Genomic DNA, 23785 nt, shown 5'->3' with positions numbered 1-23785 from the left:
TGGTGAAGTCTTATGCCTCCTTATCTCTCCCTTGTGTTTCTAAAGGACACCTCAGCTTTCTCAGTTGCTAACTTCCAAATGGGGCTAATGAGCATTTTAACTACAGCAATCTTTAATTTGCCTAATTCAAAAGGTAAAAACATTAACTGAGAGTGTGTTTGTTAGCAATTACATAGGTGAGTTTGCATTCACACATTCTGATTTAGCCAGATTTGATGTTCTGAAATATATTATTTTACTTTGCTGGTGACAGTGTCACCAAGGTGTGGAAAGGCACATCTCATGGTTTCTCATGAAATCTTCTTAATAATTCCCTCTCTTTTTCTCCTCTTCCTTCCTTTCCCCTATATCCCAAAGAACCAAAGGTAAAGGTTCAAAAGCCACATTTGAGATAATTATAAACTTTGCAGTTAAAGAGCTACCGCTACCTTAGATTCTCCTTCCAACTACAAAGAGGTCACCCTTAAACTTTACAGACTGCTTGACTCACATTAGAATTAGAAATATAATGCATTAATCTATGGAGTCTGATGTGAAAACATCTTGATGGAGTTATAATTAGTGATAGAGTTGCATTAGACTCTTAAGAAGCTTTCAGATGACTGCTCAATAATTGCAATATGGTCTTAAACGTATGTCATTCTTCATGAAATCATGCTGGGAAATTATGGAATCAATCAAGACAAAATTAGAAAAAAGAAAAAAAGAAAAAGAAAAAAAAAAAAAAAAAAGGAACACACAATTTTGAAACTATACAGAACTTAAACTTGGATTTCCACTTCTAAAAGCTGGAAGATCTCTAGAGTTATGGATCAATTAAGCTTCAATATTACATTTGATGCACTCTTGTCCACTATCTCTCAGTTATTGTCTTCTAAGTACACTCATATTTTCAGTTAACAGCAATACCTGAGCAATTTTCTGAAATGAAACCTTTATTTGACAACTCAACAATAATAAAAAACATCTGCTATGTGAAAAGGTGCCCAAAAGGAAGCAAGCAAAGCAAATCTACCCTGGTAGTCAGATACCCAAAGAAACCAACCGTATCAAAGTATCCTACCCTGTAATCACCTGTCTGCACAAATGTTTCTTCCAAATATTTGAAGACTTAAACAGTAATTTTAATAATATTTTCTGTGTACAAGAAATTACACCTCTAAAATAATAATGAAAAATAAGCATTATTTATAGCCTTGCACTGTTGTACAGCTAAGACCAATATCCCATTCAAATTCTTCAACAGTGAACTTTGGTTTCCCTGGCTGGGTTTTGAGCTATCATAGGAAATGAAACATTATTACACACAACTCAGCTCATCACGTTTCTTCTTTAAGTAATTTTGTGACTGGTTCGAAAATGCGATGTTTTAACAAACAGACAGAAGCAAAGATGTTTTTGTTGCACCTACAAACATACAAGAAAGCAATAAATAATTCCAAAAGCTGTAAGAATATAAAAACTCAAAATAATACCCAGGAATGTTCTTTAATGTTGTTTTCCCACCTCTCTTCTTCACCTACTTTGTATTATTATTGTACATGATCAAGTTTGGTTTCAATAACTTCAAGTCAACATTGTATGACAGCGTAGCCTTCTTCACAATGCAAGCTTGGTAGAGTTAATAGTTAACCTCTGCTAATTTCTATCTATCCAGGCCGTTATTGCTCAGGCAATTGTTGGGATTATTGTCTGGGAGATGTAACATAGAAGTGGCAGTAGCCAATGACAATGCTAGAGACCAAAAGAAAGCTTTAACTACCTTGGTAAGTCTGACTGCTTGTCATATGAACAAAACCAATCTATCATGACTAAAGGACAGTACCAATGACCTTTTAAAAACCTTAAAATATTTTAAAACAGGTTAAATTGAGCTACTATATTAGTACAAAAACTATTTGTAGCAACATTTCAAAGGGCTGTACATATATAAAGCCCACAGATGAAACAAGTACCAGATTGACTTCTTAATTTGTGCAAAGCCAGCAATCAGTTCATGAAGTGGAATGGTAACAGTGGTGGGCACGAAAGTCAAAGGGTGAATCTCTGATCTCAACATTTTCACTGCAGATTTTGCCATTTGTTCCATGGAAGTTTTATTTCTGCCTAAGTTTTGATTAGAAATTGATGTACCTTGAGGTACAGCATGATTAACATACAACTTCAGGTGGTCATTTGTATGTAGAACACCATCTGTTATTTCCTAAGTGCCTGATTGAAGTACATAAGGAATTTGTAAAAAGCCACAAACAGACCGAAGATACAGCAAATTACTAGTAGGTATCATAGAATCAAAATGGCTTATTTTATTTGTGTCCAATAAGAACTTCATATCCATATATGTGCAGTAAAAAGGTCTTCACCTGTTACTAATTTTTCTATGAGATCACTTAAAACAAAAAATAATTTAAAAAAAAATCACAGCCACTGAAATATTATTGATGTTCATTTGCATCCAGATGCCTCAGCATACCTGATAGGGCACTTATAAAATTATTCCATTCCATTTTGCATCAACACCAATTATTCCAACTTCATTTCCATAGAATATAATCACACACATTTAGCATGATAATTCATTCATCAGATCTGACAGTTTCCTTCCTAGAAATACTAGAAGCTGAGCTACAAAATTCAATTATGTAAAACATCTATATTCTGTGACTCAGCAAGCCAAGAGTTGCCTTTGTCCCAGCTGAGGATCTTGTTTTCCTCCTATTGCAACAGATATTTATATTAAAAAAAAAAACAAAAAAAAAAACCAAAAAACAAAAAACAAGTATGCATAAACTCATGCATTTGTGTACAAAAATCTATGCTTTATATATATATATAAAATTATTTGCAGACATCAATGTGATTTCAGCAGTTTCACTTCAGCCCTCATTAGCTAGCAAGAGAAATTGCATTCACCTACAGGCTTGCAGGTACATTAAATACTTACTCTCCACTTGCAGGTGCTGATATGAACCATTGCTTCAACTCATTGCAATAAAGTCAACTATGTACCAAAGCTTTCAATACTACTGGATCAAATGCCTTAACAGGAAATTAAAGCATAAAGTAGTAATAATACGCATCTCAGGCAGCTTTTGGTATGTGGAAAAAGGCCCTAATTTATAACAAGAGAAGCACATACTATTAATTATCCTTTTAACACAGAGAGATCTTATCTTAATTATCCCAATTGCAAGTGACTTCTCCCTGAAGGCAAACAAACATTAACCTGCATTAATCTGGAGTCTCATTTAGAAAGAAAACTCCATATATTTTTAAAAATCTCCTACAGAAATCATCTCATCTAGAAACCTCTCAGCACTTTCAAGGATATTGGAAAGAACTGCACAACTGCTTACTTCTGGCTCTAACAGACTGTAAGATTATAAAGAAGATTTATTGATAGCTCTTTGAGAATAAATAAAAATCCGCACTAGCAAACACTGTGTTGACTTTGTGATTAATTAATTACATTGTATTTAAAGTGTTAGGTAATCTCTTTGATTAAGAAACCATATACAAGTATTCATCCCAATCAACATCCTGCTGACCTCCACAAGCAAAAAGTGCCTTTAAGTCAGATAACAAGGATTCTCCAAAACATTTCCCTGTTTGTGAAGGGATGTGATAAATCAAGGCCTTCCTGGTTCCTTTAGTTTCTACTAAAACTACTGTACGATAATATGAAGCTATATCCGCATGACCAGTGTTGCCTGCTCATGAGAAAAATCCCCAACAACAAGAGGAAATAAATTTACCAACTTGGAATTTAGTAAAAGCTCAGATAATACAATATTTTCTCTTCTCTAAGAAGATACATGAACAAATTTGAATGTTAGAACATGTAATTATCAAAAATCAGTTTAAATTGTTGTTTATCTGTCGATAAACACTGCCAGAATTTAAGATGATCTTTACATGGAGTTCTACACTGAAACAAACAATATATTTTTACTATATCCTGTTTGGAAAATGAAGAACTAAGCAACCCAATACCTAACAAATGTTACTGTTATCATGTACAACAGTAAAAAACCTATGCCCATATTTGGTTTCAGATACATGAACGTAAATTCAGAATACACCAAGTTTTCATAGACATTTCTTCAACTCAGTGCTAACAAATAACACAACCCCAATGTTATCAGTATATACAAGATTAGATTATTTATACAATTAGAACCGCTGTTTCTTATGCAATTAATTGTGGTCTCCCTCTATTTAACTGCAGTTATAAAATGACAAAACATCCAATGATAACAAATACAATGCATGTTGGTTCTAGGAGTGCACCTGAATTTATTTTTACTGTACTGTTGATATATTCCATTCTTCACTTTCAGGCAAAAAGAAACATATCTTGAATATTTGTGAACCAAACGAAAATAGAATCAAAACACTTGGAGATCCTCTGAATAATTTCTGACACACATAATGATGAAGGCACAAGAGCACGTCTAGATTCACAGGGAATTCAGAAGTAGAATATGTGCGAATTTCTGTTCTAATTTAAGAGAAACACAAGTCTAGTAAACAAGCTGTACGGATAAGTAATGTGGCAAAACAAACCTTCAGATTAATGAAGCAGGATCATTTCCCCAGGATCAGACTTCCTTGTTTAATTTTTACCAAAAATTAAGGCTGCAGGCACATAATCACAATTCTCAAATAAAACTAAAGATTTATTTAGTGGTACCTGTTTCTATTTTTTAAGGATTAGTCACCAACACATCATGGAGTTGGAACAAATAATTTCACAAGGACTACTAATTTCATCAACAATGAGAATCACCTTAGTATGTATGTTCCTATAGCTGCGGTTATTGTGTCAAAGATACAGAACAAATTAAAAGAGTCCCAAATTTATCAGCTATTAAGGAAAACACAGAATGTTCTGAAAGTGATATTTAGAAAGAGCGATCAAATCTTTTCAATTATAAATGATTCATTTCAACATCAGCCAAAGAAATCAATAGGCAAGGAAATATCTCCCGTCAATTAGCAGTACTTCTCTAGATGTACCACTGGCATTTCTTAGCAATCTTCAGTTGGCAGCACAGTGTATCAGCCTTTAAACTACATTTACAGAATGGCACAACAATTTAAAAGTGACAGAAATTTAAGCCTGTACACCTCCAGTGTACCCAATTAAGACAATGGTGTATTCCCATTACAGCCACAGGTCTGAAGAGTGATCAGTCATTCAACTGCACTGATCTTATCACAGTTCTGATATCCTACTCCAAAACAAAGGAACCATAAGCATTTTAAAGCTATGGCATAACTATCTACTATACACTAACCAAAAATAAATGGTTATTCATGGTACTTAGCTGATGTCAGACATTGAATGCTGCATACTTCTACATGATAGCATGACATCAGAGCCATGAATAATGTTAGGAACCAAATTAAATTACAGAAGCCTTCAACAAGATTGCACATTTTTCCTTCTGGAATGACTCTAGGAATCACACAACATTTGGCAGCACCCACAAGTTCCCTACAGGATTTTTGGGGCCCATTTAGGGAATTTCACTCAGTGCAATGTGGAGCGGCTCTTATCAACCAACATATACCATACCACAGTATTTTTCTACTTATTTCAATATTCAGAAAATACAGTCTTTCCTCTTATTGTAGAGATGAAGTTGACAAAACACTCATAAATGTCAGAAGAAATAACTTTTTAACTCTATTCTGTAGCTGCAGATTTACCTGTCTTCGTGGTGAAGAAATGGAAGCACCTAAATTTCACTGAAAATGCGGGTCTCATTAACCTAAATCTTACTGCTTTCAGAAATAGCTTTTTATTTCAAGCATGCGTACGTGCTTTTGAAATGTGGGATGACTCTATAAACAATAAAGTGGCATTTGAATACAAATAAATAGTCAGAGTCAGGCAAGAAGATGTGTTAATGCCTGCAGAAACAGAAAGGAAGAGTATTCATTTTGCTTTCACCTATCAGATGGGCTGCAACTCCACAATGTGCTTTCTCTCAGCCAGTTTGAAATGACAGAGTAGAAAATAACACTGGCGGAGCTGTGGGTATTGTGGGGTGATTTAAGGTCACAGTGCTTGGGGTGTTATCACAGGTAAGAAGATTTGCGTTTATTGCAGGAAATGAATATTTGCAGGAAGCCAGACTTCATTGCTTCAATCGATCATAAAAATACTTGTAATGTATTGTAGATCAGGTCTGGACATGAATTTTTTAAATTAATATAGCCCCTGAATTCAACTTCTATGCACTCTAAGCTACATTCACATTTCCTGTTTTTTAGCAATTCTAATAAGGAAAAAAAATATTAAGACACACGTTATTGGATTACAGGGTCACCACTACTTTCAATTTCTGGATGTCATTGTTGTACAGATTTTTATTATCAAAATCCATTCTCATGTCCCGCAAGCTCAATTGAAAATGTAAGCTTAATGGTTTCTTCAATGTGTTGCGAAAATGAAAAGCAGAACTTCAGAAGCAGCGTGAAAATACTTATGATGACATAGGAAAGATAGACAGACTCAGATCTTGATTAAAACCATATTTTCCAAAGCTACTTTAACAATTTTCCTTCCAAATATAATTAAATTTCCCAGGGCAGCTGGCCTGATAAAAAGTCTTTTCTACATAGTTGGGAGAATTTGTTATTTTCAACGTGCTTATGGTTAGACATCATTGCACAGCGATACAGCAAATGTTTGGTATGTACTTAACACATTGATATTCCATGGGAGCACTGAGTGACAAGGACAAACTCATGAAGACATCAGTGTGTTCATAGAAGCATTTTATGGATTAAAATTGGATAAAGAGCATCGGCAAACCAATAGCATTGACCAAGAAGGGAGCCCAAGAAAGTCTTGATGTGTGTATATGTACTCATCTGTTTGTACACATTTATGAGTATACGTGCACATAAATCTAGTAAGGGAACATGATTCCCGCATTTAAATTCAAAATATATAAATTCCAGCAATGCATGATTTCTCAAGAAACATGGAGAATGTTATAGAAAACCAAGAAACAAAGCTCTTGCTTTGCTAAGCGGGTTAATCTGGAAGTACAGATGCCTGGATTTTCATTTGCCTTTGTTTAAGCAATGTTTCAATGACAGGAAGTAATTTTTCTCTTTTTTGACATATTTTAAAGAAAGCAGAATGGTCGGACTGGAATGTTCACTTCCAAAGACATGCAAAAGGAAATTGAAGTTTTTAATTCAACAGTGGGTTGGTGATTACAATGAAATAATTCCTACTTCTTAAGTATTTGACCCTGAAAGAAAAATAGGTCAATAGAGCAGAGTAACATTTACTTCAAAATGACATATTATTAACCATGATAAAAGACATCAGCTGGTTTTAAATAAGGTAAGGGAAAGAGAATGTGTGCTCATTATGCACTTAAAGGTATAAAGACATAAAAGTCATTTCAACCCTAAATGCTACAAATGACTTAGTTCACTTCTCAATTTCACAAATAGGGCTGCAAACTAAGTGGTAAAGATGATTAACCAGAAAGGTTAAATAAGAAATTTGTCCTTATAAGGCAACTGGAAAGAAGAGTAGCAAAAGTCTTGTGAAGGAGAAGGAAAATGTTTATTGAACTGAAATATAGCTGATATACATGTTAGCACCGCGCTCTTTCACCTACACTACTGATCTGTTACTATACAGTAGTATAAATGTGAGAGAAAAAAATGCAAAAGAAAAATTATCCATGCATAATAAAACCAAAAGCAAAACACAAAAGGGTTATAATTAGTCAGTCATCAGAGAGATCCAGAAGTTAGAAGGAAGAAAATGTCTGTTGTTCTGTGTGACAGCTGTTTACTCCACCTTGCCAATGAGCCATACATAATACATATCATTTTTCCTTTTGGAAATACTCTGCCAACAATCTTATCTTGGTGTCACTTTAACAAGCCACAGGTAGTAATATCAGATTTATCACCAGTCCAGTCAACAAAATGTCTTTAATAAAGTCTTTCCTTAATGTAAGTATTGAGGTTGACAGTATGACAGTATTTAGCTTGTAAATTGGCAGGGATAAGTTATTTTTCTTTCTAAAATGTCATTCATTTGGATATTGCTTTATATCACACTACCGATATGCTATTGACAGACTTCTCATAATAGGAAACAAAAGGAATGAGAAGGGAAAATAACTGGATAGAGAAAGGACAGTATTCAGCTAACAAACAGATCAAACTTGAATCAGTCAGAATGCACAGTTATCAAATACCTTAATTGCTTTAAAGGATGCTCTATGGTAATGTTCTCTCCACTGACTTCTGTATTCTGCAGATCTCATCTCCTTTCTAATAATATATTAACACAGCACATTGCTCTGTGACACTGGATAGTCTGTTGCATTTGTTATACTACTTAAAAGGAGGCTTTATGGTAAGCAGATTTGTAGGAAACAATTCTACAAATTAAAGGTAACAAGCAACAGAAATCCTGGATCCAAATACCCTGTTTTATCCATCTGAGATTACACAATTAGGCCCTATGTCTTGTTAAGGTTAAATGTGACCTGGTTGAAAATGCAGAGATCAAGATATTGATCAAAAGAAGATGTTCAATAAGAAAACAGCTTTATCAAGCTGGACAGAATCAGTGCTTATTTCAAATAACTGAATTAAATCAAGACAGTGAAAATTCAAGGTGGTGAATTAGTTCCAGTCAAGGCTTAGACTCAGCTTGGGAGACACCAAAGATGAAAACTGATCAAAATGAAATGAATCAATGTGGAGTCACAAAAATCATGGAGAAACAAGTCAGGAAATGGCAACTTACTCCACAGCCCTGCAATGGGACTTCATGTTTTTGTCAATGGCATTCTCTGTTCAAGGTAGGATCGATAAGATCAGGTAAAGAAAAAAATTCAAAATGCGAGTCGTAAAACAGAAATCTCGGAGTTTGAGTCAAGAAAGCTAGAAAGGAGATGGGAGTTTAGGAGAGTTTCTAATCTATTTGCAAATTTGATGATAAAAGAATCACTATGGAGCAGTATGTAATGGGGCATCATTGGATGACATAGCTGTTGCATTTAAAAATAATTCCAACACATTTTCCCTTAAACATGGATCTAAAATTCTATTAATGCATGAATGAAAAATTAGTGATCAGGGTTTTATCTCAGTTATTTTACATATGTAATTTATTGGCAAAGGCTGACTTTTTCCCCTCTACATTCATCTGCAGCACAGTTTAAGATATTAAATTCTGAGATCAAAGTTAACACAAACAATGTGACTGTTAAACGGTGGTACGCTTTGCTGAAAAACTTCAGAGCATAAAATCTCTTCTCTTTGGTGCTTCACTTTGGGTCATCAGCATGATTTATTACATAGAAGGAAATTGGGAACTGGATGCTTTAATATTGGGCATTAAGTTTAATTCCATCATTTCTGTAGAACATCTACAACTCCAACAAAACTTGTAACCATGGTAACTAGATTAGAAAGTATTCCTCAAATGGTTAAAAAAAATCTTTTATCCATATTAATGACTCAAAAGAATGGGAAAAAGAAAAAAGTAAATTCTAATTTTCCTACTTCCAAAGGCATCTTCTGTGCACGTTTGACTCCTGTAGGATGCCTTAAGTAAACAAGAGCATTTTAAAAAGATTTCCATTAAAATTCCTTAACTTAACGAGAACAAATGTATTCTGATGGAATTGCTGATGTGACTATCAATATTCTTACAAAGGTGAAGTTTAAAGAGAGACCATTCAGAAAACCAGATAAATTTGAAATGCTGCTTTCATCCAATAGTTTGTTGGGATCTCAAATGCATACCCTCTAATGAAAATTAACAAGCTGTAGTTTAATAGTTCATGTACTTGTATTGAAAGGCTTTTAATTTTATGGAGTGCTGTTCATTTCATTACATTCACTGCTGAGGTAGGCTGGTATTTTTCCATGGATATCAAAAGGGTAGCATCCCTTCAAGAAAGCCACAAATTTCATCACATTATACTCCAGCATATCCAGGAGTCAACATAGGTCCAAATCAGAGTATTACTAATTGTCAAGAACTCTAGGACTGGAGAGTCTGTTTATTCATGGTCAGAAGAAGATATATTATGCAATTGTGATTATCACAATTATCACAAAGAGTAAAATTATCACACTTTGAATTCCTTGCCCTGGGAGACTGGTGGAAATTAATTCATCTTTGTTGAAGACCAAAAACCTTTGCCTTATCTTCTAACAAAATGTGTATCCATTTGTTACTATGCCAGTATTTTCCTTTGACTTAAATGACTACACTCACCACAGTCTTAAATAAAACACCACATTAGACTGAAGAAACTCAACTCTGACATATATACTTCTGCTCAACATACTAGTGCACACAACTAGTACTAGTTATGTACTATTAATGTAACAGGTTTTTTCGTGTAATCCCTATCTTTTAGCTGAAATAGAAAGAGACTTATTTATTAAGACTGTCCTTACTGCTCACATGGAACAAAGTTCATTAGTTTTGGACATTTCCCCACTTTCCACACAATTTTCTTTCACCGTCTGCTGTAGATTCTTATCTCTGGATGTGTCTTTTCCCATGTAGGCTGACAGACAAATTTCTTCCGCAGACGTTAGAAGCGTTCTCTCCTTATGTGCCATCAAACCTTGATGTAAGAAACCGAACGATTTGTACCCGAGCAATTCCAATCTCTGAAAACGTCCCCACCCTGCAATGCTTCCTAGGAATCAATCATTCCACTATTTTTTCTGACGGCACCACTTTTACAGCTGTCGCAGCCTAAGTGTCCTTCCCTCTGGAGAAGTCACAGTTCTTGCTGAAAGACACCTCCCCTTCTCTAAGCATCATCTTTGGTGTATCCTGATCATTTAGATGTGTTGTGGTGATTATAGGAACACAACAATTAATTTCAAAAACCCAGTGTTTTTTTTCCATGCAGCTCAAACACAGCTCTCATTTCTTAGTAAGGAGTTTGTTCCCTCTACTTCAACTCCTGTTTTCTTCCCAAACTTCCAGTAGAAGATATACACTTCTTAATTCAGTTTTTATTTCACTGGCTGATCTTGTTCTCTGCTCTTTTACATGTCCTCCTTGTAATCTACAATGGTTCCCTCTAGGTTCTCTTCAAAGATCTGTGGATCATCATCACGTCTCTCTCGTCTTTTCTATCACCTTCTTTTCAAATTTTGCCTCAAGTTTGGATTTTTTTTTTTCCAGCTTCATCTTTAGTACTTCACACTCCTCTTCTGTGAAGCATATAATTTATCATATACAAAAAGCCTCAATCAGATATCCACTCAAAAATAATAAGCTTCCAGCAGCTTTTCCATCCAGTTATCTTCAGTTTCCTCTCCTTTTTAGGTTTTTCTATCATGGCATTAACAGACAAGCTGTGTTTTCACTTTGCCTTAAATTCACAGCTTGAAGGAGGAAAAAAACCACTCTCCTTAAATTCACAGCTTTGAAGAGGAAAAAACACCCTGATCATAGAGATCTCTATTGTGTTTGATAGCTTGCATTACTTTTTTTCTTGAGCTTAGATAAGTTCTGCCATCTAATTGTCATTTGGCAGCTTCACTGTCCATCAGCACAGATGAAAGGCAGGGAGTTTATATATATACTATCAAATATAAAGCATGGGAAGAGCATCCACCACTCCTTTCACTTCCAAAAGTGAAACAAAACAGTCAAAAATAAATAAATAAATGATACATTCTCTTTCTGGAAAAAAACAAAGTTTTGCATCTTCTTCATTCAGTCATTTCTTACAGTATCTCTGATATTCTTCTCTCTGTCCTCTGGTCTTCATCAACCATTTCAAGTCCAGCAAATTTTTGCAGGGACATTTGCAGTTTCTATATCTTACATTAAAACAATTATAAGTACTCTCCCTAATCAAGGGTATACCTTTAAATTCAATAATAGAATAATGGATTTATCATACATAGAAATCAATCAACCCACAGCAAATCATTGTAATTACAGGATAATTCCAGATCCCACTGTTTTGTACTTCATTTGACTTGATGTGGACAGAAAAAACTGAAGAGCAGCATATGGAGAGAGACTAAAAATTGCATATCATATCCCCATGCTATATCAGCATGAGCTAAACAAAACACATCAATAACAGTCAACAGTTGTAGCCTGGACCATCTGGACACATGAGCCCATAGAACCAAGAATGTATTAAAATATTTTCATCTCCCTATTCTCCCCTGGGAATGAAGGATAATATGCAGCAGCTCAGATTCTGCTGCAAGGTGAGATTCCTTTACCTACAGGCACAGCACGTCCATGATAGTTATTTAATTAAGGGATTCCCTAAGCAAGGGTGTGCAATGGCTAGGCAAAACACTTCTCCCTAAGTGGGTGTGCTAGAAAATAATAACAGAAACGAAAACAGCCTCTACACATGTATTTCGTTGTTATACTAAATAATGACTTGAAATTTTCTCATTAAATAAAACAATCCAATATTTCCACTTATCCAGTGCACCATCTCCTTCCCAAGTTGCAGCATCAAATCTTTATCAATGAAGTCCTCTAAAATTACTGTGATTTCCTTTTTATGCTACTGATTCCTAATTATGAAAAAAAAAAGAAATTCTACCCCTGCTCTCCTAGTTTTGCACATCTGCCTTACTTCCAACCAAGTGCTAATAAGCAGTTCAACTGCTGGCAGCTTCTGCAGTCACTTCCAAACAACCTTGGGCATTTCCTGCTAAAAAAGTGTTGCCTAGAGTTGGAAAACAGAAGGCAGTTGGGACAGAGGAATGAGCTGAACTGGAAATTCTTCAGAAGTAGATGGAAGAAAGGTAAAATAACACTCAGAGTGAGCCTGAAAACTTTCATGTAGACACTACCTGCACCCTAGAATAGCAAGAAACAGAAGCTGTATTTGACCATCCCTATCCCATATTCCATTCATTCAGGAAAGGTTTAAATTTCTGATGGGCAGAAAGTATAACTTTGGAGATACAACGAAAATGAGAGGAAAACAAAAGTTGTAATTATTTCCATGCAGAAAGTGTGTGGTTATTTAAATCCACCCTTCTCACCATCCACCACTCCCAGACACAAACATATGTGCACTTCCCTGGCATTGTTTCATTATAATTCCTGGTTCCTAAAAGTTTCTACTACTATGCTTTATCACCTGAAGAACCTCATGTTTCTGGAAAATTACATTAAATGTCTGAGTCAGAAATGAGCTTGACATGTTAAATACACTCATGGAATTCCACTTCACTAATTCACAGTGTGAAGATCCAACATTCACAGAATGCCACAGAGTACAAGGGATGACTTCCAACCCTCTACCAGTTGGCACAGCCCTCAGACATGTTTGGATACCTGTTACAGACACAGTAAGAGAAAGCGAGCCAACAGATGTTAGACGTTTTTCCCTGACTGATAATTTATTTGCTTTACCCTCTTAGACACAAGTCACTGCAGAAGGCAACTTTCTGCAGTAAAATTATTCTGAAAATGACTGCACAGAGTTGGAACTAATTCGTTTTTCCTCACTATAATACTTGACAAACTGAATCAGCTATGTTCATCCTAATGGGAAGCAAGTTCAATAATGTCCAGTATTGTTTTTTCCATACCCAAACTGTATATTCTTTCTCTAAATTTTACTTTTTAGTTGCCCTTTGAGATTTTGCCAGTGGAGATGGAGACAGAGCAGTATTGGGGGACCAAAATACAGTGCACATAAATAGTACCTATGACTGTAATCTTGTGGGTTCCTCTATATCCTGTAGTTCATACAGACAGTATGCCTGCCCACGTCTAAATAAAATAGGAAATGCTCCACGGTGTTCACCAAAACAAAATATTGCTCAAGCTTAGAATCATCTATTTAAACACTACTTAGTTCCTAAGTGGAAGTCCCTTCCAGAAGTCTCTTCATATTTATATGACAGCTAAGGAGTAGGGAAGAACTGTATTTGCATAGAAAAGCCACCAGCCACTATAAGAACCTCTGCCATCAGCTCCACAGCAAAGCTACACAAGTGCTCAGTCATGAATACTGGCAATTACATGAGGAAAGTGCGATTCAGGACATTTTCTCTTCTTCCCTTTCGTTTGTTAAACCCTACAAGAGGCTCCTGTGAATAAACAGCCATTTTCATCTATACAATACAGATGGAAAAATATCAAAAACATTCCTTAAAATAGAATAAGCATTACTTAATATCATAATTGGATCCTATATATATGTATATATATAAAAACTTACCTTGCCAACTGATCTGGGAAATGGTGATCTTTGATTTTCTGGAATTAATATTGGAGTCGCCAGAATAGCCCTTTTTTGTCTTGGAATTCCAAGGTTGCCTTCTATCTTAAAGATTTCCTACAAAAGGAAAAGACAAATTACCATGACTTTCAACATAACACTCATTTGTTATTTCCACTCCCTATATTTTTAGGTAAAATTAATATGATCTAACAGGCTCTAGGCTTTATTTTGTGTTTTCCAGTGATTAGCAATAACATATCAAACTATTGAAAACTGTAGATTTATTTCACTTATGAAAGTAAGAACAGACAATCCACATTCATTTTGTATTCCTATAGACTAGACTTAAACTCAGAGGACTGTTTAAATAATAAATTTTAAACAAGGTTTAGTTGACCTCAAATACTGGCATGGGACCTTCAGAAAACCCCACTTTAAATGTTTTACATATTTTTTCTATTATCACATTTGAAGTTGCATCTGCACTCAGTCACTTCTCAGTCCATGCTTTCCAGCAAACAGAACTCAGGTGAATTTTCCAAGCTCATAACCAGATGCTGATGTCTCAGACCAAACGCTTGTAAGCTAAAAGTAAACAACGTACAACAAAGCTCAAGCATAACTTAGAACATCATCTAATAGGTTTCTATCACACGGGGGAAACTTCATGCTACCAAATCTGAAAGAAAAGAGACAGAAGTATTTTATACACAAAACTTCTTTTTCCCCACTCCATTTTCTGTGCTGTTTAGCTCCATAGGAGCTTCAGGCAATTCAGGACTTTATGTTCACTTTCTGGTGTACTGTAGCCCCTTGGAAGCCCTATCCAACACACCTCTGCCTTCCCTCCCCACCTTTTCTCTGATCCTCTCAGTGCTTTCTCTGTACATGAAGTGCAGTTTCCCAGAGGCTGCTCTCTCCTATTTCTTATCCTATAGTTTCTGTAGATCTCTTCTGCAGCAGCTGCCTAGGTCAGAACCAGCCTTCCCTCATTTCTCAGAGCCCTCACTTTGATACAGACCCCTTTCTAAAAGAAACATCACAACAACCTGCACTGTTTGGAGAACTGCAAAAAGGTTCAGATCACCACTGGTTGTTCAGGTGGTTGTGAGAATTCTGTCAAATCACAGGTTGAATGAAATGTCTGATTTGGGGAAGGTAATTACATCATACCATGCAGTTCTCCCTGTTTTCGCAATTCAGTGAGTTTTCCAATCCGTTCTGGAATTCAGGTTGTTTTAATAACACCATTTTATCATCTAAGGACAGCTTCATCTCGATGCTATGTTCCTATAAGATGGCTAAAGCGAATGAGTTTCCTTGATGACACAATCCAAAGACCAGTCAGGAACTCATCAGGCTGCTCCTGCTGCCATCTTCATAGGAGCCTCCTACCTACACTCCCACACATTGTATCACAGCCAAACACTGCTTTACATCTTTGAGCCTCAGTGTGACTTTGTAAATTTGGTGACAAACAGTAACAGCAAAAGCAAGTCTTCATCTGTCATCTCTAGCCATTATAAATTCAAAGAGCAGCAAGAACAGTTCTGCCACTTTTCATAACCTGTAGAGGCTCACCCTGATTTGGAATTCCCATCTCTCTCAAAGGCTTTGCCACTGCTCTTCAATCTTTTAGCCTAAGGCCACTTGCATCCATATTTTTGTCTTTCAATCCCTCTCCGAAAAGTGCTTTCCCTAATAAAAGCCTCATAAGAAAGTTCAAGATAAAGAACACATGATGTGTCAAATAAAAGGAGCTGAATTCTGTCCAGAGGCAAATGTGCAGAGAAGTAAGCTTTCAAAATCACTTACACTGTAAACACAGCAGACAGTTTGGTTGGCACGTATCTCTGACGTTGCTAAGAACAGTAAGAATAAATGACGTACTAGCAGTACACCTAGGAAGAAATATCAGCTCCTTAGATTAACAAGAGCAGTGCAGACAGCTCTGACTTGTGATGACTCCTATATTCATGGCTACCCTTCTGCTCAAGAAAGTGTAAGGATGACCTCGCAGATGCATCATCACTGGAAAGGAGTATGGAATCATGTTACTTTTTATGCAAGTTTGAGGAATATAAGGAATTTTCAGGCTGCTGAATACCCAGATCTCAAAAATGCTGGTAGTCACAGACCCATGAGCAACTAATTCACCAATTTCTCATGTGTCAGGCTACCCTACACATGTGCAGAAGATCCAAAACTGATTACACCCTCACTTTTTCTTCCAATGAGTCAACACTGCAGTCATTAATACAAAGAAGCCAAGTTCCAAGGAAAGCAGCAGGGTGAAAAAGCTTCAGGCATCCAAGTGCAGATTTCTGAGTAGGATTTGGGAACAAAATTATTTTTTAAATGCAATTAGATTTTCTAAATGGTTAAAAAAAAGAAAAAAAGAAAAAAAAAGAAAGCTTTTGGAGACTGGGCAAAGAAATGTAAGCACTTCTGCTGAGTACACTGCATGCTATTCATTCTTCAGATCACACCGATGGTTTATTAAATACTTATTTCTTGATGAATTTTCTCTACTTTGTCATTTCCTGGTGCCTAACTGTTGCTGTCAGACACAGAATCATGGCTGATTAAATGAGTAACAAGAAGCATCACTATAGAACATGGGTAAACAAAGAAAGAAACAAGATTATTTTACCAACACGTTTAATAATTCAGAGCTGTTTGTGGTTATCATGAGAATTTCTTTGGGAAAAAATAAAACAACTTTACTTACTGCCAAGCAGCTGGCAACCAATGGACTGAACCTCAATCAGCATATAAAGCAGAAAGCAATTAATTGAAATTACATGTGCACTTAGCACCTGATTCAAAAATCAAAGTGCCAAAAAGGTTCCCATTCGAGGATACCTATTTTGCTCTCATCGGCATTTTTACTGAATTTGCCTTAATTTTTTAGAATAAATTACATTAAAATATTATTGAATTATTGAAAATAAAAATTCTGTTTCTCTGGTGGCAAATTTTTTCAAGCAAAGAACATGGTAGGATTTTTCTCTGTTTTCACTACTTTAATTACTTTGTCAGACCCGTGATCACTCCGTTCCAGCTCCTTTTTTCCTGATTAGAATCCAACTGTCATTTCCTTATCCAATGTACTATTTCATAACTAGCTTTCTAGACCCTATTTCTCATTTCATTATACTTCCTTTCCAGTCATGGTTTCAGTACTTAAAACAGCAATAGTTGAGAACCAAAGTGCTGATTTCACTGGCAACAAAGCTTGATTTGCTATTTGCATTAAGCAAGCAACAAACATAGCTGAATCTTAAAAAAGTGACTTGGCCTAGTGAAAAAAGTCAGTTAAATTTCCTTGGTTCCCTTGTCTGGGGTTTTGTTGTTTTTTCTTCATGTTTTTGCCAGGGGTTCTTGTGGTCACTGCAAGTCTTGAACATTTGAATGGCCAAGTCACTATCTGGTAGTAGGTACCATTACTCTCTTGACATGGCAATGAGGTGGCTGAATACTTACTAATTTGTCACAACAAGGGTTGGAAGCATCACTGGAGGGACAATCTGTAACACGCTAACTACACCGACCACAAAAGTGGTTGAATTCTCCTATTTATTGCTTTTAGATACTAAGTTTGATGAGCTAAAATGGAGGCAATCCCAAGTTCCACTACAAAAAATAAACAAACGTAAATGGATTCTCATTGTAAGAAAAAATTTTGTGGTATTCAGTGGTACATCAATTTTTCCCCTAAATAAAATTGCTACATAAGATTGAACTAAAACTGACCGACCTAAAAGGAATCGTTTTTATATCATTTCCAGCAGGAATTTCACCCTAATCTCCATGTAGTGTCTCATGATTACTTTATATCTTATTTCCATCATCAGATGTTATTAATAGCAGTATAATGGTTAATGATTTCTAAATCATTCATAAATATTTATTTATGTTTTCAATAATACAAAAAAATGATAAGTGTACTAATAATTACTTACCAGTTAATAATTTACTTAAACAGTTTTTCTTTAACTCAGTAAATAAAACTGAGATCTGTAAAGGTCAATAGCAAATACAGAAACATCTGCTCAGAAATAGTTTGTCCTCAATGACTGTAAATGCCAGCCTAAAAAAAACCCAAACAAACTTCAAAAGAACAAATCCAGCCAAAATCTCCTAAGAATACTCAGTTTCTTCAGAGTATGTAAGCTTCCAGGCTCATGAATTACAGTCAGATAATATATATGAGTAATGGAAACTGTTTGGGAAACTTGATTTGTGTTGGCATTTTTATTTATCTATTCTAGATGGACTACTCTGAAAGTAATACTGCCTGCTATACTATGTTGGCCCACAACATCAGAGGCAGATGTCAGTGGTATAGTAGTACAGGCTGAACCTTCTCACCAATATTTCATTCCATTTTGTTACTCTGCAACAGATGGCAGCAGAGGGGCAGTCTGACAGAGTGGCACCTAACATGGAAGTGTGGGTGAAGCAAAGGTGAGTCACTGAATTGATCCATGCAGAAAACACTAATCATTGACATTCAAGGATATTTGCTGCATGCTTATACAGATCAAACAGTGGATGTGAGCACAGTGAGTGGTTCCTTTTACCAATGGCAACAACAACATGAAAGACAAAACACATTCCAGATGCTCACACATAGCTGTCACACCAGAAACTGAGGAGCACCTCAGTCAGCTCAACCACACAAATTAGTGGGTTATTACCAGGGAATTCTGTATGGAGCTGATTATTGGCTTCAGTGCATTAGAGATAATGGTGACAACATTGGAATAAAATGGAGTTTGCACCAGGTGGGTCCAACGAATGCTCACACAAGAACAAGAAGAACACCATATGCAAGTTTCTCAGGACCAATTAAGCCAACGTGAGGTTGAAGTTTCCTGAATCACATCATTACTGGTTATGAGACACGGTGTTCCCACTAAGAGATGGAAACAAAATGGCAGACCAGGAAGTGGCAGCACGTTAATTCCCCATCAAAGAAAAAAAATAAGATGCAGCCCTCATCAGGTACAATGTGTGCACTGTATTTGAGATAGGAAAGGTATGATCCTTCCAGATTTCCTAGCGCCTGGACAAAACATCATCTCTGACTGCTATACTGTGACACTAAGCTGAAGGCTCAAACTAGTCATAGTATCTGTGAAATGGTGATCACCTTTGCTGGTGCAAATTTTTACAAGCACGGCATGCAGGCTCTTATTCACCACTGGCAAATAAGCTTAGCTAATGGTGGTAACTATTAGGAGGCAGTACTTTTGGAGCGACTGGCTTGTGTTAGATAAATAGGGAGGCAGATCCCTACATGGCCTAGTCAATGCACCCATTAACTTCATAGATGCTTGATTACCTCAGACTAGATCTTTGCTACTGCATTCAGCAAGCTGCGCTACAGTATGTCTATAGGATAGAGGCTACATGATCTATAGGAGTCAAGAGAATTAAGAAAAGGTTGAATTATTGTTGGAAACATTTGACAATGCATAAGTCACAACTATTTTAATGCTAAAGTATTTTTGCAATGCATGTGACAAATAATGCAACCTACTGTGGAGACAAATCTGAACCTTAGCCTCATGAAATGATATATTCCATTATCAGCTTGAACCTCAGTGGTATCTTTTGTGGTGGAAGAGTCCTGTCTCTATTCAAGTGTAAGTTCTATTTATCTTCACACCTGCCTTATTCTGTGTCGGGAAAAACATTTTTTTATAGATGATAATGAAATGAATGCCATTAACTTTCCTTTCTGTCCACATTAACCATAAGAGTTACCTGTTCCAAGAATAATACAGAACTGACGATCAATTGCTACATATTTAAAATTAACAATCCAAACTTGTCTTGTCATCATTTAGTGGGTGTTACTTGCATTTTGAGCCATATGCAACATCCTCCTTCAGGAAATTTCACACTTTTCTTACATGCTGCTCATTAAATATAATGAGATACCTCTTATACACAAGCAATCAAACAAGCTCTGACTGACTACATCTGTCAGAAACATTGCAAATATGGGCTTAAGGAAAAAGACAATGGCTGACCCTATGTCTCAGTCTTCACTGAGGCACACTAACAACACATCACTTATTACCACTAAAAATACCCTTCTCCCCATTTGTACTGTGCTTACATGAGTTGCAAAGCAAACAAATCAGATGGCTCTTATGGCACGGACACAAAGCCTCAGATTCTTACATTCTTACTTTCAACATTCCTATCCAGTAAGCAGAGTGTTTTTCCATCTATGTTATAAAAACTCATGATGTAAGAACTTCTCCTTAGTTTCAGAAAGCTTCAAGAATGTTGAAGATACCCTTATTTCCAGAGTGAGAAAGAGAAAACATATCTAGATTCTAAGGCACGAAAAGTGAATCAGTGATGAACAGAAACCTATATAAGGTCACAAAAGCTGTAGATCAGACTGATGTAAACAAAAATTTGGAACAGCATGAGCAGCTAAGAGCAAGTTGTTTCATGTTTCAGTACTGGAGAATAAGAACAATTCCTAATAAAGAAATTTTATTTCCTACAAAAAATAAGCAGAAATTGTTCTATCTGGGGGAAAAAAAAAAAAAAAGGTTTCTATCTCTTGCTGCAGGGCAGTGAGCTATGAGTATGTGGAGGAAAACTAACATTTTATACCCATGTTCTGGATTGCTCAAATGCTCTGAAATTCATTGCATTATAACAGTGCTGCACAAAAGCAATTTCATCATACCCTAAAGCAATAATATCGTATGTTAAAATCATGTATACTGTTTAATAGATCTAGTCGCTGCAATCCTGGTCCCATATGCGTTGTTATGTCTGTTTCCTCATTACCTCCATTCCCTCAATAAAACAACCTGTAATCTAAATCAAAATTCATTGATTATTTACCTTATTATTCTCTAAACTGTGTGATCTTCCTATTTTTCCGGAACCTCCTGCAATCCCAAATTCCACCTACCCCACTTTCCTGCACTCCAGGTGGCAGCATAATTCTACTCATGCTGTTTTCCCATTGGGAAATGTTCATCCTTTCACATTCATTTTGAATTTGTTTTTCTTGAGCTTTGATCATACAACCCTACCCAAATGTGGTAAACTAAAATTTGTATTTTTTGTTTACCAGAATGCCTTTTAATTTCATGTATATCTTTTTAGGTCTTTTTTTTTCAGCAGCCTCCTTCTTGGCATTACACCTCTAAAATCTTCCTATTTCACCCATTTTAACCAGACAACCAGCCCCTCACAGAACGCACAGTCAGTATCAGAACTTCAGAAATCCTAATAGATTTAGGAATACTTCTGGTACTCGTCCTTCAACTCACTCAAGGCGAGAAAAGTAACAGCAATTCCTTACCACGTCCTCTATTTTACCCCCTGACTTTCTCTTTAATAGCAGACATGATGTGCTACATGCAAAGTACTACAGTGAAGAATAGGCATGTATGCAATAGATCAGAGCTGGAGAAATCCCATATGCAATTTCACAAAACCTAGAAAAAATATCCAGAATGTAACCACTGAATTTATGTCCTACAGCCCTACTCTGTACATTTTGGCAAGATGAACTATGCATATGCAGTCAGTTGAGCACAGCCAGATTAATTATAGTCTATGCACAGCACGGATTACCTATAGGAGATTCGGTCCAATACCACAAAACAAATGTGCCAGTTACCTTACGCTGAAGAATAAGACACGTTTAATTAAGAATCGAAAAAGTCTGTTTCTTCTTGCAATAATCAAGGGCCATTTACCTGGGAGGGAGTTTGAGGACTTTTCTTTCCATTACTTCTGAATTTAAGCTGAAATGCCCACATCAATTTCTTCCTCCACTCCATTAGATCAGAGTTATATTGAATACCAGCAAAAATAATACATTATATGAGACTGCAGTGCAGGAATGCATTATGTTGAGATCACAGATCTGCACAACAATTCTCAAAATAAAGCTAGATATATTCTATCAGTCTTTACTATGCATGCATGGAGCTCTACAGTGCTGGCAGTCTTTTTATGCTTTTCCCATACAGGAGCTGCCAAACTGACAAATGGAGTGGTAGTCTTTGATGAAGACAAAATGCCCACTTAGATCTGGGCTAAGGCAAAACTCCTCATTCACCAAACTAAATTTGAAATTTGGACAAAATGTTAGTACATTAATCCACTTCACAGCTTGGTCTAGCTACTCAGAACAAATCAATTAGCAGGCATTAACTGAGTGCAAAGTGCCAAAATGGTAGTGTATTAATCCACTTCACAATTTGGGTTGTATTTTCATTCTTCAGTACAAACGAATTAACAGACAGTAAGTGTCTGATACCAGAAGCTTAATTCTCTTCTGAGATACAAGTAAGAGACTCTGGTGTAGCATCTTTCAGACACTACCTCTTCACACCTCAATGGTATTGGCACAGTATGGGGTGTCGACTGCAGTTGTTAAGAATAAAAGTACAAAACCCAAGCATCCCCTGTATTATTCGATTCTACCACAGTGGCCTAATTAAATTCATACGACAATGCCCATTAGTTTGAAGTCACTGATTAGCCTGGATAATCTCAAAGACCTACACAATAGAACTGAAGAAGACAGCATGAAGTTCTGAGTTAGATGAGAGGTATTTAAAATTTACATTCACAAAATAAACTTGTTTTTAAAGGTATGACTACCATGACACTTAAAACAAGTCATTCAATAAAACTTTATTTTCAGGCTAGCATTCCACAGAACTTCTAAGACACATTAGCTAGAAATGGCAAGGTTGTCTTGTAATTGCCGTATCTGTTTGAGGTATGGGGAAATCAAAGATCAGCTTTTCTGCTGAACACTCCCACAGTAAAAGCATGCAAGATACAAGAAGATGGCTCTGACATAGTCTTGAAGATTTCAGTGGATTCTCACTTTTCTCCTTAATCATATGCTGACAATTAAGTCTAATTCAGGAAATTCAAAGAGTGTCGCTCTCACAGTAAAACTAATTGGTGCACTGGAACAGACCGATGATTCATGAGCTCTAGCATCAAGTTGTTAACAATATTCATTGCTATGCACTTCAGGAAAAAGATCCTAAAATTGCAGGAGTTCCAGTTTAAAGTTTGAAACTCTTTTTCCTGAATTATAACTACTGGAAGTAACATCAAGTACAGCTTTACAATACATGAGATATAACATTACACTATCAAGGTCACATGTTCAAATTCATATGCTTGGATCTAGGCATTCTGCACTAACAACCTGCAGCCATAGTAGCACAGAAATATTTATATTCCCTCCTTCATATCTGTTGACTTTTACATGTTTCCATGGGATAAGAACAGTCACTACATATACAAACACTAAGGAAACAGGTTTTATTCAAGTTCTCTGGCCAAGAGAAGACAGATCCAACCTTCCTTCCAGCCTGTGTGCCATCTGCTCGGTATCTTCACTGATGCTGCTACTGCCTCACTTTTGTAGCACTGGGCATGGGTTTCTGGTTGGTGGGACACAGCATGCAAGAACATCAAAAAGAATAAATACTTCCAAAGCACTAACACTTTGCGTGTTG

General features: G+C 36.1%; 1 protein-coding gene across 3 annotated transcripts in view; it reads right to left on the bottom strand.

The window, feature by feature from the left end:
- CDH13 (cadherin 13) overlaps positions 1-23785 on the bottom strand; it is a 386189-nt gene that overhangs the window by 200683 nt on the left and 161721 nt on the right. For 2 of the 3 annotated variants that reach the window (XM_015874146.2, XM_015874147.2), the window contains exon 4: positions 14244-14360. In XM_015874146.2, coding sequence (XP_015729632.1) covers positions 14244-14360 — 117 coding nt within the window. Of the gene's footprint in view, positions 1-14243; positions 14361-21994; positions 22087-23785 lie in introns of those variants that run through there. The other variant, XM_032447005.1, reaches the window with a different exon arrangement.

This window comes from Coturnix japonica, chromosome 11 (assembly GCF_001577835.2).
Source record: "Coturnix japonica isolate 7356 chromosome 11, Coturnix japonica 2.1, whole genome shotgun sequence".
Taxonomy (NCBI): Eukaryota; Metazoa; Chordata; class Aves; order Galliformes; family Phasianidae; genus Coturnix; species Coturnix japonica.
The sequence above is the reverse complement of the archived record's forward strand: the minus strand, read 5'-3'. Positions and strand labels throughout refer to the sequence as shown.